This window comes from Melospiza melodia, chromosome 4 (assembly GCF_035770615.1).
Source record: "Melospiza melodia melodia isolate bMelMel2 chromosome 4, bMelMel2.pri, whole genome shotgun sequence".
NCBI lineage: Eukaryota > Metazoa > Chordata > Aves > Passeriformes > Passerellidae > Melospiza > Melospiza melodia.
The window spans coordinates 11,839,361-11,857,720 of record NC_086197.1 but is presented as its reverse complement, the minus strand read 5'-3'; the positions used below and the strand labels follow the sequence as shown (position 1 = coordinate 11,857,720).

Genomic DNA, 18,360 nt, shown 5'->3' with positions numbered 1-18,360 from the left:
AGTTGCGAGAGATATGATCAATGCTGTACTACAAAGGAATTTCCACAAACCACTCTGAAAAATTCACTTGATGTTGACTTACCCTGGTACAAGGTGGTAAAATAACCTAGGTATGGCACAAGATTGGTATTTTTAGCATGAAATTCTCTGACCATATCTTCTATGTTTGGGGCTGAATATGCAAGCAAAACAGTGAGCTGCTCGTGTGACACTGCAGTGAACTCTCCAGCCTGGGTGGTGGGATGGGGTACTCTGGGTAAGATGGTATTTGTTGCTTAAGGCAGCTGCTTTTCTTGAAATTGAAGCTTGGTCAAATTGTGATCACTTTACGGGTACAGCAAGGTAAACAAATAACATCTGGGAGGTGGAAATATCTTTTTTACTTGCCAAGGATGAAAAGCACCTCTTTTGGTAATCCCATGGGTGCAAGGCAGCAGAAACTTTGTCAGAAAGTGGCAGTGAGCCTGATGCATAAAGAATATCAGCAAAATAGTCAGGTTTTGTGTCTCCTGATTACAAAGGAACTCCTCCAAACTTATCTGCAGAGCAGCAGCACATGTGAAGTGAGCTCACAGCTTGCAGTGAGATCTCTGCGTGTGCCAGATGTAAGCAAGCTGTGATTTATGTGTGCAAATGCCTCCAGGAATACATGAGCTCAGGGAATTCAGCACGAGAGCTTTTGGAAACTAGAATTCTGAGTTGCTTCCCACATTGTTTGTTCTTTTGCTTTAGAACAGGATCTGCTTCTGAAAAGATACAGAGTGAAACTTGACAAGAAGCTGAGGGATGAAAGTTCTAGCTCAGTAACAAATCGAGGTGAATGCTGGTGAGTCATCTGCTGAGCTTTGAGGGTAGATGGCTGGGCAAGAAATTCCAAAACATTCTTTAAACACCACAGAAATCTCCCTAATGTCTGCCCATAACAATAGGGCTGCTCAAAAGCAGAATCTGGGAAGATGGGAGCGGCTCACTTTCTCAGATTTTAACTTCCAAACAAGCTGCTAAGACCAGTTTGTAAACTTTTAACCTAACAACAGCAGTGGCACCTCTGTCACCTCTGTAGGGGAACTGAGTGCTGAAAGAAACAGCTGCATGTGCACTTGTAGAGAGGCAAAAACCCTCCAGTAATGCTGATATTGAAGGTCCTTTAAGGATTCTGACCAGGTGGCCTCCAGGTGTAGGGCAAGAAAACTGGACAGAGAAAATGGACTTGAATGCTGCAGTGACTCTTGGGGAGCTTCTCTGTATTTTAGCTCAGTGCTGGATGCTGTTTCAAGCCTCAGGGAAGCCATGTGGGTATATCTGATAGTGAGTAAAGCATTACACAGCTCCTAGAGGCTGTGATACCTTGCCGTCATGCTGTGTCCAACCCATATAAGCTAAGCCAGTTCTGTGTCATCAATTCCAATTTTCCCTCTTCATTCTTTTGTGCTATTGTATAATACAGCTCCAAGAGGGCAGAATTATTCTCTCTTCTTTATTTGTAGCTGAATACAGCTTCTGAATTACACCAATTATTCTGCTAATCTGCTTCCTGACTTGGCCGAATTTTCTCAGAAAGTAGCTATGGTTAGCAATAAGAAAAAAGTGAAACTAGCAGCCACAGAGTATCTTCTGTTCCACTCTGAGGGCTACACCTTGTAGCTGTGAAGATCTTAAAGTCCAGAGCAAATGCTCCTGCTGTGAGTCTTGGGCCCTCTTGCACTTCTGCTTTCCTAAGACTTTGTTCTGAGCCAATCCAGCTCAATGAGCTAAACTAAATTAAAATGAATCAATAAAAATAATAATTTTTTAAAAGTTTAAAAGAGACCACTTTTTCTAGCTTTAGTGAGTTGAATTGTCTGTGAAAGGGTTTGGCAAATTCCATCCCAAGGGCAAGGTGGGATGAGTGTGGGAGCAGGAGATAAGGAAGGGAGCAAAGGGTCAGAGGCTGAAGAGGAGCAGGGCTTCCCCCTTTTGGGAGCAGCAGGCTGTTAGATCATCCCAATATCTAATCTTTCTGCTTGTTAGTCACTGCTGAGACTGGGGCTGCCTTGGCAAAACCTTGGTTGCTGTTGTTGTTACCTTTATGACACAGAGGAAATATGACTTGTTCTCATCATTTCCTTCGTGTAAGCTGTGAGTAGAAATTCCACGGTCTATACTCCAGGCACAAACAATGACTGCTCAACTGCTTTTGCTGTCTGAGGAGAGAGCTGTGCTGGGAAATAAGAGTGATGTTGTCTCTGAAAGGGGCTACAAAGAGCCAGATGTAATCCTCATGTGAGAATATGAACTGAGAAACCCTGAGGGAGGGAACCATTTACCATTTATCTCAATATATGTTGTGCTCTTAAGATCTCTTAGGGAAGGTCAGGGCAGCAACATTCGATGATGTGTTTGTGCCAAAAAGTCACATGCAACCCAATTCAGCCATAAAAACTGTTCATGATGCACTAGAAGTCATATTTCACTGCAGGTTATGCCACTGTGACACCACAAGCAACATCTTCACAGTATGGCACATGAAATATGGGCTGAGATTGATGTGTGACCCAGAGAGATGCAGGATTTCAGGCTTTGTGAAAGTAGCCACACTGTGGAATGGCTCAGAGTGCAAGGTGAAAGTCTGGATCCAAAACTTCGGGCACTTCACATACAGCCTACACCAATGTCTCACTTCTGGTCCATAACTTTTCGTACACTTATCTATGGTTATATACAGATTTCAAGTCCAGACTAGTCTCAGAAAACATACAGGAGCATGCCAAGAAGGAATTGAAGCAGGATACATGGAATTTCACATCAGAGTGAAGTAGCTGTGAATGAACTCAGCAAGTGCTCTGTGTATTTGCACAAAGCAATCATTGGTTACTTTATTTGTGTACAGGTGCTCAGGTTGTGTATGAGGAATGCCAGCAGTGGATTTACTGAAAACATTAAAAAATACAATACTATATCCCTGTAAGTTCACCACAAAGAATGCTGCCAAGCTTGCCTTTACATGTTAACTCTTTCCTGTGTGCCCTCCAAAGTCTGCACACAATAAACTATTTTCCACATCTCCAAATCAGTGGCAATATCTGTGGAGCATCAGTTTTATTCACCTCTCCTCAAGAAGTTCATTCATCATTTGCAGTGAGCCTGAGATAAAAGACTCTTCATCTGTGTAAATTATTATTATTATTGTTGGTGTTGGGCTAGTGTTTTCAGAGGGTTTTATTGGAACCTGATGTCCTGCCAAGAGTAACACCCCGGGAATCTTTCAACAACTGTTCCTGGGTGTTCTGTAGATTACTGCTGTTTTCTCATACACTGTCCCTGGGAATTGCATTCTCAGATTAGAAAAGTGTCCATCCTCTCCCCTCTGTGAGAGGAACTGCTGTTCTGGCTCTGTATTAAGGAATTAGGATAGTGGTTTTTTTTCTGGTGACTTATTATTCAGGTTGTGTTCTGTTTTCTCATTAACCCCTTTGCAAAACAGGCTCAAAATGTAAAATAAGATTGATGTGTGAATGATCCTGTAGCATTATGCAAACACTTTGCACAGCTGAGAATGTCCAGTTAAAGGAGGAAAATTGGACCCAGACATTCAGTCAGCAACTTTCAACCCTGAAGAGACAAAGAGCCTTTAAGAGCTCACTTTAAAATGAGGAGCCATAGTGCAGCACGGCAGAATTTAAAGGGAGGCCCAAATCCCCTCAGTGACAATTGTGTTTTTCAGGGATCTCCTGAGTAGAGGTTGCTTTGAGAGACCTTTGGAAAAGGGTGTAGCAAAGGAGACCTTCCTCAGTAGGAGACTGGACTGGGGAAGCAAATACCTCAGAGCCGGAATGGGAGGGGATTAAAGCAGAATTTCTACGACAATTGATGGCCCAGATTTTGCAAGCAGTCTTGTTCTGAAAAAAACATTCACGTTCACTGAACACGTTAAGTTTTTGGAGTGGGAAAACAAAACTTTGCAGGAGCTGGAGTTTCTTATGATTCCTTTCTCACTGTACCTGGAGTTTATCCTGTAGTTTCTCCTTTCAAGGTGGCCAAGGGACAGAAGAAGTGGGAACCATTGATGCAGAACAAATGCTCTGGATTTCAAGTGGGGTTAACTCAGTAAGCATTGTGTGCTGAAGCTGGATTCCTGTAAGGGGATAGCCAAGGCTGTGTCGAAATGAGCTCCTGCATGTTGGAGGAAGGATAAAAGATTTGGGGAGGAGGAAGAAAAATCCTGGGCCATGTGGGACAGACTGGGCACTGGTTAACTATGTTTGAAGGGCAGTTGTGGTGGTCCTTACTCAGCATGGGCTTGGACAAATGGCTCATATTAGTTCCCAGTTTTAGTTGCACACTGAAACATTTGCAACGCCTAGCATGAAATGATTGAGGAGTTTATCCCTGCAGTTTATTCACTCCTGATCACACCCTTCCCTTCCCTTCTGGTTTCTGCCTCTCCCAGCAGAGCTCACCCCTGTTGGAGCAGCTCAGTTTTATTGTCAGTATGTTGTGCAGCAGTCCTGGGGTTTTGTGGTGCCCTTCTGTGCACTCACTACAGTCTTTTGTCTTTTTTTTTTTTCCTAAAAAAAACCCCTAAACAAAACCCAGCAAAAAGAAATGCCAGCTTGCCTCTTTTTTTCTTATTCACGACTTCTCATATTCTGTCTGGGCACCCTGATACTCTGTTTGATTCTGCTGCTGACATGACCAGACAAAGTGGGCAAAAGAGGCTTTTTTGCACTCATTAATATGATTACCATGACCAGCAACTTTTAATATATATTTATCCCCATGAGACAGGGGATTTTATTAATATTTAGAGAAATCATTGTAGTTGTTCTTTCCAGTTTTTTACCCTGGCAATGAAATTTTTGTTTTCTTGGGCTTTTTGAAGACCTTTCACCTTCTAATCCATCGTGCATCATCTCAATGCCTCAGCTCCTGCAGCAGTCGAGTACAGAATGTGAATTTCCCTGTGCTCACAGGTATCAACATGTCAGCATTGACTGTGTATGTAAGGTGTGTGCCTTGGGCAAAAGGCAGTCTGAGTGCTGCTCTGTAACAGATACCACATACCCACAATTTTAGGTCCGCAAATTATCATTTGCAGCCCCACCAAGAGGAGTGACAGAGCCCTATCTGTCCTTCACAACACACCAGGAGGAGAAGAGGGCCTGTAAAACCCATAGATCTTTCCTTGTAAAAGATTGTGATCAGTAAATCACAGCCTTCTCTCAGCCTGTGTGTTTGGCTGCTCCTGACACCAACTTCCCACAAGAATGGCTCTGATTTCTGCTGAATCAGCCTCACCATGACGCCCACTGAGCAGATGATAAGGAGAGAGCAGCACTTTGTGCAGGGTACAAATGTATCGTGCGCATGGAATTGTATCATCTGCTTGGAATTGACTGGAGGAGTTGCTTGGCCAGATACTGCCCCTCATTTCTCAGAGAGGTCAAGAGCAGGGCTGGAGACAGTGCCTTCTGATTTAGGGATAGCCACTGGGAACAGCACCTGCCAGCCTTCATATCTTCATCTCTACATACCCACAATGTGTCCCTGATTATCCCTGTATAAACTGATTTATCCATCCATGGACGTGCCTCTTTAATGTACAGGGCTCGTGGTAAAGCTCAGGGCTACTTGCTCTTGCATAACTCCTTGGAGGTTTGCTTGGCTGAACTTCACTTTTCACAAGTCATTTGATAATATGTAAAACAAAAAAATGGGAGGAACGTGGAAATGATCTTAGGCACACCAATAACAGACTGACTGGGCTCCTAGCTGAGAAACACGTTCTCAGCAGATAGGAAAACACAGGGAGGGGAACAAAGGAAGGGGAAAATTGCTTTTGGATCAGGATAAAGAGGAATGTATTGTTATCATTTGCAGCCACAGAGTGATGCATCTTTTTATTTTTTAGCCATTCTTTGCTGTTGGTCATGACAGGGACACCTTTCCCTTCCTCTGGCCAAGGGTCTGAGTCAGCTGCTCCCACAGGAGGGAAAATGTCCCTGTTTGTGCAGTGTGAGTGAGGCAAGAGGAAGCACCCTGGCCCTAAACACCTGAGTGTTAAACATCCTAAACACCCTAAACACCAAAGTGGCCAACAGCTAAGTCCTGAGCCCATTCCCCTTCCAGAGAGGGACCTGCAAGGGAGCTGCCACTTTGGAAAAACTGGCAAAAAACTGCACACTGCAAGACTGACCCTGTTCATAACTCAGCTGTAGGCTCATGGCTGGAGGCAGTGCAGAGCTTTGGGAATGGATCAGAGGGCTCCTCAACCCCACATCACTGACCAAAAGCCAATCTAATTAGTAGCCACCAAGACCTGTTGCCATCTGCTCTTGAATTGCTTGTCTAAGCCTGGTCCTGAGTTCAATCTCTGCACAAGGATACAGATCTGCAGAGTGCCTGTTATCTCCTTTTTTTGATGGTCTCAGCAGGATAATTGGGCATTGGACAGCTCAGGGATGAAGCACACCTCTTGCTATATGCAGTAGCTCAGAGTAGGAGGACATGGGGTGCTCCATCTTCTCTGGTTTCTGGTCCCAGAGACTTCTGGGACTCTGTTTTTTGTATCTATTCCCCCAATTTGGCTTACTAGCATTCATAGGATGTGATTTTATGGAACTTACCCTGCTGGGGCTCTCTTCTGGGGCTGTGCTCCTCTTTTTTTTCCTTCTCCATGATTTGCTCCCTCTACTTACTCAGTGAGGTTTTGGTGTGGGTTTTTTTCTTCTTTTTTTTTTTTTTTTTCTTTTAATCTGCTTCTTTGATACTGAAGTGATTCCTTCCTCTGAACATGTTAGCTTTTTTTATATTTTGGTAGGCCCATGTCTCTTCCACCTGATCTCTGTGTAGCTGCACCTGGGTGTGAGTAGTTTTGTAGTTTTCTCCCTCAAACTCCATTGCACCCCAGCTCCTCACAGACAGGAGAAGGAGGTGAGAGGGGCTTTTATTGTACCAGAGGACTTTGCCCATCCCTCTGTGGGTCTGAACAGGCCAGCATTATTTCACAAGTGCTAAATCCACTCACAATGGTTTTAAATGGCTGAGCTGCTGAGCCAGCTGAACAGCAAACACCAGCAGAGAAACCACATTTCGTGAGCGCTTCAGATTCCTCCAGCCTGTACGTGGAGCCATTAGGAGCAGAGGAAAAGCCCTTTGACACAGCTCCCTTCGGCAACTTCTTCACAACCATGTGCCAAAAGTGGGGGCTGGCTAAGGAATTGGGCCAGAGTCAGCTCCCAAGAATCCAGCACGTGAGGATGGAGCTCAAATCTTTGGTTTGGTTAAAACAAAACAGCAGCGCAGAAAATTTTCTTGTAGTGTATGAATCCTTTGCTGGGTGTCTCCCTGATCAGTGTGGATTTCCAGTCAAGGTGTCACCATGGGCAAAAGATGAGAAAAATCCCAGGTGCCAATGTTCTGTAGGAATAATTTTTATTGTATTTGTAGCTGTTAACTGTTTGCCTTCTTTTATACAACTAAGTGAAGAAGAACCCAGATTTGTAGCTGTTGTCTTCTGATAATCATGGAATAACTAGATCTTCAGCTAACATAACCACAACTATAAGAATATAATTATGTTTCTTATAATAATAAGAAATATTCCAGAATTCAAGCCATTATTCCATTGCGGTAATATAGATGAAGGCCTGTGTAAAGGAGCTGCTATTTCTGTCTGTGTCCAGACATATTCCTGAAACAAGTTCTTTCACAATGATCTGGGTTAGCTTAGACACTCAGCAATGGAGGTTTCCTAGCCCAGACAGTCTTGACAGAGTGATTGCTTTGAGCATTGCATTGAGGGAGCAATCATTATTGATGGTGGTGATGAGGAAGGATGAACCTCCCTGCTCCAGTCAGCAAAAACTGTGTGGCCACAGCCTGAAATCACACAGGGACATGCAGCAACATTTCATCTTGAACCAGCCAGAAGGAGGTGCAAAGTTCAAGTTGAAATGTTGCATCAAGAACTTGTATGGTCATTCTGAGTCAGAATTTCTGTTTAACGTATTTCAGTGTGTTTCACTTTGGCTTTGGGGTTTCATCCTACACCAGTGTGGTTGAGTGACTCTGGTTCCAGCAAGAAAGAGGTGCAAACGCAGCTGTGTGTGCCTGAACTTTTGAAAGTGTGTCAAAATTTTGTTTCCAATGGCTGTTGAAGTTAGCATTCAGCAGGGGAAGGAGTTATGGGTGGTGTCCTATTGACAGCTTCAGTTAATGCTCTTCTTTGCACTGTGTAAAGTAACAGAGTGTTCTCTGGTGACTGAAAAAATCTCCAATGATTCCTTCAAGAATTGATGGAGGTTAAGAATTTAACCTGTGAGAACAAAGATGGAGCCAAAGAATGCTGCTCTGTGGCAATTTGCCCATCCAGAGATGCTCAGGATTTCCTGTCACCTTCCACTGGTGTGCCCTTGGGTACCTCAGTGCTCATTTAACCATCTCTGCCTTGACTTAATATCTGTAAAATAGCCAGAAAAACACCTCTTGTTCCACGTGGAGATTGTGAAATTAAATTCATTGATATTCATAGCACTCTTGGAAAACTAGGGACAGAATAACTTGGTTCTCACACAAGTCCTGGGAGAGTATTTCTGTGCTGTTATTTTCTGCAAAAATAGTCCTTCAGTAAAACATAGGTTACAGAAGAATGGTTGGCCACCCTTTGGCTCTTATTAGATTGGTAGGAGCAGTTATTTTTGACACATAATCAAGGTCTATGGTGAATTTGGGCCTTCTTTTAAATCTCACAAAATAGTATTCTGCAAAAGAGAGAACTCCTGCAAATATGCATAAATATTAGGGGGAAAATAAAGAAAAAAACCATGAGAGCATGAACAAGCCACAAACCAAAACATGATCTCATTTTCTTGTTCTTGTTTCTCTAAATCTGCCAACAGGATTCCCCCAGAATTTCCAGCACTCACTGAACCTTGACCCAAGCACCTTAATGAGAAATTTCTTCCCCAAGGGTTATTTTGGATAGAAAGTTCTAAGATCCTGTGTATAATGGTTTTCACAGCTGTAATTACAGAGTCACATATCTGATTCATGTAATTTGACCAGGGATTATAGCTTGGCTAGTTCAAAGGAGTGTGTCAAGGTGTATGGTAACTGCTGATGTGCATCTTGCAGCCTCTGCACTTGGGCCCTTCCATCATTCTGGTGTCCAGTTCAAAAGTTTCTGTTCCATGTTTACATACCTGAGGCAGTCTAGATTACAGTAGTAGAGCTCACTTCTTGTATTGCCTTTCCCCAGAGACAGTTTTATAAACACTTGACTCACAGGGAAATGGCAGTGAAAATGCCCATTCACCCTTCTTGTACTTGGAGAAGCCCACACTTCTGTGTGTGCTTATTGTATGCCTGAAGTGCTGCCCATTTTTGGTTCTCAGCAGAGAAGCAGAGCAAAATAATACAGATTTTACAGAAAGGGCTGAGAGGGGGTGACTTGGACTTCCTTTTTCTGTTGTAAATGAGGGGAAAATGCTGTACCTGTGTATCAACTGGGGGCAAACAGAGAGAAGCAGATTCATGGATCAGCTCTCAGGCACAGGATGGAATAAAAGTGAGAAGGGCAACTATTTGACAAAAGATAGAAAAATCCAATTTAGCTGTGTTTTAACACATATTTCATTTTGCAGAGGATTCCCAGCCGCAGAGATGTCTCAGTGGTTTACTGCTGGCCACACAGGAGAGCTGTGCTGCCACCACCATAACCAGGATTATGGTTACTCACTGCAGCCAAAACTCCTTGTGCACTCGAATCTGCAATGTGCACATGTCTTGTATTTGTGGGGTTTACAGACAGAGAAAGGAGCAATGCATCTGACTCCATGTTCTTGGAAGGCTAATTTATGATTTTATGTTATTTTATGATATTATTTTATTATTTAATATTAATATGATATTATTTTATTATTATACTATATTATACTATACTATATAATACTATACTAAAGAATACAGAAAGGATACTTACAGAAGGCTAAAAAGAGAATAATGAAAACTTGTGACTCTTTCCAGAGTCCTGACACAGCTTGACACGGATTGGTCATTAAGTCAAAACAATCCACTTGAAACCAATGAAACAATCTCCAAACAAACGTGAGCACAACACAGGGGAAGCAAATGAAATAACAATTGTTTTCCTTTTTCTCTGAGGCTCTGCCCCTCAGACTCCTCCTTTTCTTTCACTGCCCCTCATAAGGTGAAGGGTGAGGGTCCAGCTCAGCCACTGCTGTAAGGATGCTCCAAGGGTTTATTTAACTCCACATGTGCCTCATTTTTCCCAGATACCTTAAAACTCAAGATAAAAATACTATTATCCCTATGTTTGGGAAGGGCCTAAGCAAACATTCACCCCAAGAGGGAAATCTGGCCATGTCCAGGTAGAGCTGGCAGGAGGAAAGTAAAGGGAAGAGGGAAAATGTCACATCTGACAACAGAACCAAGAACTAATTAGTACTGATTGCAAGAATTAGTCTCCTCCTCCTCAGCACGTTGTGACACATTTGTCTGTGTTCTGGTGTGAGTGTTGCTGTTTTCTGGGACCAGCACAGGTAATGCTGCACACATTTTCAGGTCCTGGCAGCTGGGGAAGAAAAGCAGAGGGTCACTCTTGCTCCAGAGTCTAATAACCTGTTTGACACCTGCCTTTTTACTGACTGGGGCACAGTGAATCTCTGCCCAAGCCCTGTAAAGGATTTGCTCTCAGGGAGCAGCCTGAAATCTTGCAGTCTGGGTGGCATCCACTGGTGACAGCAATCGTTGTTAGTGTTTGGGCCTTCCCTGCTTCTCCACTGGCTACACTGAAACCTGAACCTTCAGATTACTGCTCTGAAGTGAGGGGTAGCTGCCACTGAAAGGAGATTTTCTATTGTCTGTACATGGCCGTGCACTCCCAGTCATGGACAGGTGTGGGATCCTCCCAGGAACCACTGCAGGACAGCAAAGCAGAACTTTATCCTGACAAAAAGTGGGCAGTTTCCTTTGAATTTATCTCTCTGAAACATCTTTGTCAGTATTCAGATAAATGGTGTAGGAGATGGAGTGGAACCCTGGGAGTTATGTGAATGGTGTAGGTAATGAAATGTAATCCTGGGAGTGGGATCCTGCTTGAAAGGTTGGAGTAACTGAGTTAGTTTAGTTACAAACACAGTGAGATGAGCTCCTCAGCCTCATTGCACACAATGTACAAGGATCCACAATGTCACAGAAATGGATTTTTCTGCAGCACTTAGGTTTCTCCTTGAAAGGCTCTTTCTCAATGCCAATTTTCACTATCCAGCCCAAATTACAGAGCCCAGGTAACGCTACTGAATACATGCCCAAACCGGGAACTTGTAAGCACATCACAGCCTTGCAGCACAAGTTAAAGCCACAAAATACCAAAAACTGAAAGTCCAGCCCAGCTGTGAGCACACTCTCTGTGTGTTCAGATTTAGACTGAAAGGGGGATGTGAGAGATGGGATTTACTGTGGTAAAGGGGGACTTTCCAATTGTTTTGTGGGCATTTTGGAAAAGTCCACACTGTTAGACCTGTAGCTGGCTCTATTTGTCCAAATAATATCTATCTCTTTCTAAAGTCTGCCTGCGGTAGATCTGGTCAAAAACTGAGCACTGGAAGTAAACTATGCAATTACTTTAAATCTTTTTTTTCCCTTGCAAGTTACTTGTAAACCTGTCTTTATTTCCACAGATGTATTTTCCATTCAAGGTATTCATGAAGCAACTCCTGCCAAAAAAATTTCAGTGTAGGGCCTGTTTTCCAGAACGATTATTTTAGCTGTTTACTCTTTTTACTTTTGAAGTATGAAAGATTCCCTAAATGGTGAGGTATTACTTCTGCTTCTCATCCCAGAGGATTGTATTTTTTTTTTTTATCCAAAGAGTAAGAAACTATAAAAAGAAAGACACAACATACAATATAGGACCTCTTTTGCAGTATGAACAGGGATGACATTTCATCCAGCACATATCCCATTTGTACAGAAGGTGACTGCAAGGAAACATAAAAATGTAAATCTAATAAAACTATGGAGCCATTTAGTATCAGCTGCTGAGCTGGGAATGGTGGAATGATGTTGTCTCAGCCACCCCCATTCAAAGTTTGGAATATTGGCTTAAATCACCAATGAAACAGGGTTGTGTTGGGATGTCAGATGGTGAGCTGAGGTACAGAGCTGAACAGATTTAATGGGCCTTGTGCTGCTGAAAGAAGTGTCCTGCATGGCTCACTCCTCCTTTCTGCCCCCTGCAAATCTCTTGGAAGGGTTGGACAAAATGTCAGGGGGTCAATAGCATAAACAAGTACAGGCAAATCAGCCAGTGTTTCTATCAAAGCCATACTTCTAATTTATAAACCTGTGTTGCCTGAAGTAAAAGGAAATTGGTGGTGGGGTCTTTTTGGATTGTTTTGTTTCCATCCCAAATGTGTTTCTCAGATCCCAGCTATCTCAGGATGTACCCTGCTATACCTCACCAAGACACTGCTCTCTGCCTGGTTTCTTGTCAATGACAGGTGTTCAATAGAGGAAGGTGAAAGTTTCACTTGGAAGCCACAAAAATGCATCATTCAGATTAAATAATGTCAAAGTTTTACCTTTTAATAGGTAAATTAATATTTTTAATTGAAATATTTTCATTCTTGTTTTATTTATTTTCTTAGCCCTTGACTGGCTGGCATAAACCAAGTAAAGCTGCACATCTTGTGGCTTTTTTCTATTTCAGCACCATTTCCTTTTTGCACCTCTCCCTGCACCATTTGAGGTTTTGTTGGTCTTCCTAGAAGTCAGAATGGGAAAGCAGACTCCTTGGAAAGACACAGAACAAGGGAATTTTTGTAAGGGAGAAGGTGGATTAATGGGAGACACTTCTTGCTGTTAAAAAGCAGTCATAGGTGCCACTTCCAGAGAGCTGGTGTCTAATTTCTCTAATATGAGCTACCACTTGTAGTGTGGTCAGCAATTGTGCCAGGGCCTGTAGGGAGCTGAAAAGTTCCAATATTTATTTTTATCCTGCTATTGGCTTATGGAATTTGAAGGTACCTTTTTTAGCTTGTATAACTGTAAATATTGTTACTGGACCTCCCGACCTCTTTTCTATGTGTGCTCGCCCCAATATTTGACCTCCTAACCTGCCCCAGGAGATGGCAAATTCCACAGGCTGATGACATGCTGGATGTGGGAGTCCTGTTACAGAAACTTTCAGTTTTGCTGGTTGAGCTCCTGTTCATGCTTCAGAATGAGCAAAAAACGTTGGGGACTGACAAGTTCTCCTTAGAGCCTTCTTAAATCTTGATTTCCTTCTCCTGCTGTCTCCTACATGAGGACAAAGCTCCATTGTTTCAAATTGAGTTACCTGCCCAGCCTGTCCCTGTTGAGTAAGAAATGCTAGGAGGGAGCTGTGACTGAGACACAGGACCCTCAGTCTATAAATACAAACTCCTATTTCTGTATTGTATCATAGTCAATTTCCTGATTGTTCCTGCTACTCCATCCAGGAGCTCTTTGAGGAGCAGTGAGTCAGGAGTTACAGTGTGCAGTGCACATTCCCCGAGATCTTCCCAAACCCACAGCTGGAAACTGCCAAGGAGATAGCTGCTCTGCATTCCCTGCTCAGAGCAGGGACAAAAAGGAGGATTTTTAAATGTACTTTCCACTGAAAACCACTTTTTTTTTCCTCTGCCACTGACCACTCCTCCCCTTACCTCACACTTGTCAAGTCACATCATTTACAGGACTCTCTGCTTGTCTCAGCTATTGTCCTGAATCCTGATTCAGGACTCTGTCAACTACACCAATTTGTCATGAGCAAACAATTTGGGATTTAGATCACTTCAAGAATCATCTTCAAAGGTATTTGTGAAAGTGATTTTAATATAATGCTGTAAAAATGTTTGATGGCAAGTCTGTTATTATACAGCACAATCATTTGAACAATGATTTGAAACTACCGAGGTGCAAGCAAAAGTTACCAAGAAAAAACAACAGTTCCTGAGATAAGATCAAAGGTACCAGGGCAGAAATCAAAGTTACCATACCACAGGGTTCTGTGCAGCATCAATTACTTACCAGAGATCTGCTGCTGGTAAAAGGTCTCTGCTTTGAGAAGCAGCCTGGAGGGTTGTCACAGTGCAAGGGGAAATCATGCAGCCAGGAGAGCTCAAAGGAGGCTCACTCAGGCCTTTATTTATAGAATAAAGTGGTTGGCTTGCAGTCAAATTACATGTGATAGTAAAGGTATGCATGAGACTCCTTGTACCCACAACTCACTTTGTTCCTTGATAAATGAGTCCTGGAGAAGGCGCTCACTGTTCATGTGTTAATCGCATGGCTGGTGTTCCAAGCTCATGCCTCGATGCTCACTGGGTCAACCCTGCTTCTTTGTGGATTTTCAGACAGCAGATTGGAACCAGAGGAGCTCTTGGTCCATTTGCAGCTTATGCTTTTGCATCTTGTGGAGTCTGAACCAAACTAGATTCGTTTGGTTAAGGGGTTTAATTTATTATAGCAGTGGGTAACACTCCCTCTCCTGGATCTGTGAATTTCCTGATCGTGAGCCTGCCAGAGTCTGTGTGCATTCACCTGTGTTTTGTGCTGCCTGCTGGCTTCCCCATGAAAGGAAACCTTAGCAGCACAGTTATTTTTGGGGCAGTTTGTAGTGGTGCACACTCCACACCTCCCTGCTCTGGAAACAGATGGGATGTTCTCCTCAGTCAGGCAACTCAAGGAACCTTTGGCCTTCTGGACTTAATTATTTGAGTATTGTAAAGGCCAAAGATGCTGCTGTGATCACTTTTGGCTCTTCACTTGAACTCAAGGTGGCTTGAAAGGGAAAAATCTACACCAAAAATTTTGCAGTGGTCGATAAGATTTTTAATTATTTTTTTTTCCATCTATTACACCTGGACTTGAAATTCATTATAGACCTGAAATGTTCCATTCAGTGGAGTGATTTAACATTCAGGGAGTTAATTTGACTTTTTATTTAGCATAATTTTCTTGTCCTCTCTTTACCATCAGTTCCTGGCTTAACAATGTCTATATTTTCCCCCTTATTGTCTAGTTGTAGGAAAGACTAACATTTATCTCCCCCTTAATAAAGTCTTAACAAAGTACATTTTCACTGTCATAGCTACCTGTGCATCTTCCTCACTAATTGTGTCTCTTATTGAGCATAGCAGCTCCCAGGTCTTCAAAAGCTGCTCTACACCCAATATCTCACTGGAGGTACATTCTGCAGGTTTGGGGAGTCTCAGTCCTTCTTTCTAGTTAAGGAACATTGTCCTGATTATTTCCAAGGGCACAAATCTTACCATTTTAGTTTCTTTGACATGGGCCAAAGAAACAAAAATTATGAAACAAAAAGAGTGACTTCCCCACTGCCAAGTCTAAGGATGATTGCGACCATTTCAGACATAAAAATTAAAAATCAGCTGCAAAGTTTGGACCCTTATACCACCTACTCAGGGCTGGAAGCTGTGCCCTAGGCAATGCTTCATGTTCTTCCCTTCACAGCTGTCTGAAGTGCAGATCTGGACTGGAACTTCTGAGGTTTGATGGGTGTTTGTGATCTGGGCTTTTGATTCCATTTCCTCTCTTTTTCCCAACCCTTGGGTAGCTGCCCTTTCTGAGAACGCGCGCTGCACACAAGAAACACCCTTCTCAAAAAACACAAACAGAGTAGGAACACTTCTACCTTCTTAAAAAACACTCAGAGCAGGAACACAGAGAACTGAAAGAGCTTCACCAAGAAGTTTTGTTTCTCTGTAAACCATACGTAGGAAACCTTGGCCTTTTCACTCCCTCTTTGTTTGCCGTATTTATTTCTTTTTCTCCTCTCCAGATTGAGAGAACTTTCTGCCAAACAGAGAAAGGCTTTGTGAGATGAGGGGCAGATCAGACTTATGCAGCTTGTAGAGTTTGTGCTGCCTCCTTCTGAGGGCTGAAGGCTAATCTCTTCCTCCCCTACCCTTCCTTCCCTAAAAAGCATCTCTTTTTAGTAATATCCCTCTTCTAACCCTTATTTTTTTTTTTTTTTTGAGAAAGGCTCATAACTGCTCTTGGCAGAACACAGCAGACATCCTGCCACTGGTTTTTCTTCAAAGAGGAGCAGAGGAAAAAAGCAGAACTGAGTTTTCAAGGGAAACTCACTGCCAAAGCTGAGGAGCAAATGATACACGCGGTGCATGTCCCCCCCCAAACCATGGGTATCCCCGAGGCAGACTCACGTGGGGATTGGCGCTGTCCCTGTCCGAGGCCATCCCTGTGCGTGTCCCCAGCTCTGTCCCCACGGCCGAGGAGCGGAGCGCTCGCTGCTGCCGGAGCTCTGAGCCGGGCAGGGCGCAGCTGCTGGAACAGACCCGCTATTCATGTGCTCGTGTGCCGGCATCCGCCCGCCTGGCTTGGCCTGGCCTGGCCTGGGGGCGACACGGGGGCTGCCAGCGGCTCCTCATTGTCAGCCAGCCCTGGAACAAGTGGCCCTCTTACACTTTCCATGACACCCGTGTGCGTGGTGCCACTTCTGCCAGCCCAGCTGAGCCCCATGAGCTCACTCGGGCAGGGAGCTGGGGATGCTGCCAGGGTACCAAGAGGTTCCTGGCGTGGGCTGAGCAGCCACAGCCATCCCAATCTCTTCCCTCCCTCCTTCCCTCCCTCCCCAGAGCGCAGCAGAACTTACAGATGAAAAACCAAAAGGCGAAAAAACAAAATCCACAAAAGTTGTGTCTGCTAGTTCACTGCAGAACTTACAGATGAAAAACCAAAAGGCGAAGAAAAATCCACCAAGTTGTGCCTGCTAGTTGCTGCTGCTGCTAAGATAGTGTTACATCTCGGAGAAAATTTATTCTTTTAACAGTCCCTTCTTCTCCTTTTTCTCCTCAGCCAAAATGCCCTTCCTTTTCCCTCCCCAACATTTTTTTTTTAAACTTGAATTTGATATGTCTGGTTTTAGCTGAAATGAAAACTTGCTTCTTGCTGAAGTTAAAAACAACTGTGAATGACACTGGAATGGAAATGTGTGCAGCCAGAATCAAGTCACAGTGTGGAAAAACATGTTGTTATTATTATAAGGTGGGTTCCTCAGGCAGAAATATCAGCAATAATTCTCTAGATTTTAAAGAAAGTGCTACTTTGTGCTACTTGCAAATCAGGTGGGCATGTTTGGCTTTTGAAGGAGAATTTCTGTAGTTACAGTAGCATAGAAAATTTATGGTAAGGAATATATTCTGTTTAAACAGCTCAGCCAAATGTGTGTTCTAATACTCCAGCCTGCCTAAAAGTGCTGACAAGTCTGTCAGTAGATGATCCTGTTGCATTGATGCTTCCCAGCAAAAGGCCTCATTTTGCAGTGAAAATACTAGTGCTTAGTACTGCAAGTTCATTTCAAAGTGCTGATGAATGTAACCTCTCTGCATTCCTCTTATACAGCTTTTTTTTTTTTTTTTTTTTTAATGTATGGATGTATGAGCTGAAGCAGTGAGATATGTTTAGGGACTGGGCTAGTGTTACACAGGAAAACAGGGCTGGGATACAGCTCATTTCATCCTGAGGGTTTGGCCTGAGGCTGAAAGCCCATCAGGAACCATTAGGCTGATTCTATAACCAAAAGCTACCACCAAGGTTCCTATTTTTGAATGAAAATTGAGGTCCCTGCTTCTTGTTATCACTGAAGTGATGGTTTGAGTTCTGCAGGGAAGTGCAGGTGAGGGGAAAGAGGTTACTCACTGCTGCTCTCCAGCACATGTTGGCTTTTGCCTTTTTATTTTTCCATGGTATAAAGAGCATTTAACCCCAAATGCAGCCATCTGCTGCTGTTGTTGACTTGCTGGCCTGCTAGGAACCTATATGTTAACTAAAATTCTCTGTGAGTATACTATTGCACAGATGCTGATATAGATAATTACCTGCTTTAATTTACTTTTTTTTTACTGTATTCTATAAAAAGATGTTATGGTTAATCAAGTTATAAATGTATGTTGTTTATTAATAGATGATTTACCCTGGGTGGGTGCCAACAGTGTACATTAAGGCATTCCTGGGAGTTAAAAGGGCTTCATCTTGTACAGGTCCTTTGTGAACAGGCTTCCAGCAAACAGCCATGAAAGCTGGCCAAAGATTTTTTGAGTGTCTATATAGCATAAAACCAACTACAAAATATTTTCTAGTGGTCAGACAGGAATGAAGTATCTATGATTTCATTTAGTAGATGAACAAATATTGCCAGTGCACAAATTTCAAGCAGGACTGCATGATATATAACAATGTGTCTTTTTGAAGCTATTTTTTCTGACTATATCTAAATGCCATGCTAGGAGCTTTTTCTTTTAACACACTTTCCACAAAGGTATTACAAAGAGCAGTAATCTTGTACTGTGC

At 43.0% G+C, this 18,360-nt stretch overlaps 1 protein-coding gene across 2 annotated transcripts in view; it reads right to left on the bottom strand.

The window, feature by feature from the left end:
* NINJ2 (ninjurin 2) overlaps positions 1 to 16,341 on the bottom strand; it is a 42,168-nt gene extending 25,827 nt beyond the window's left edge. The window contains exon 1 of one of the 2 annotated variants that reach the window (XM_063153897.1): positions 16,215 to 16,341. In XM_063153897.1, coding sequence (XP_063009967.1) covers positions 16,215 to 16,247 — 33 coding nt within the window. In that variant the 5' untranslated portion in view covers positions 16,248 to 16,341. Of the gene's footprint in view, positions 1 to 14,055; positions 14,171 to 16,214 lie in introns of those variants that run through there. The other variant, XM_063153898.1, reaches the window with a different exon arrangement.
* Positions 16,342 to 18,360: the final 2,019 nt, after the last annotated feature.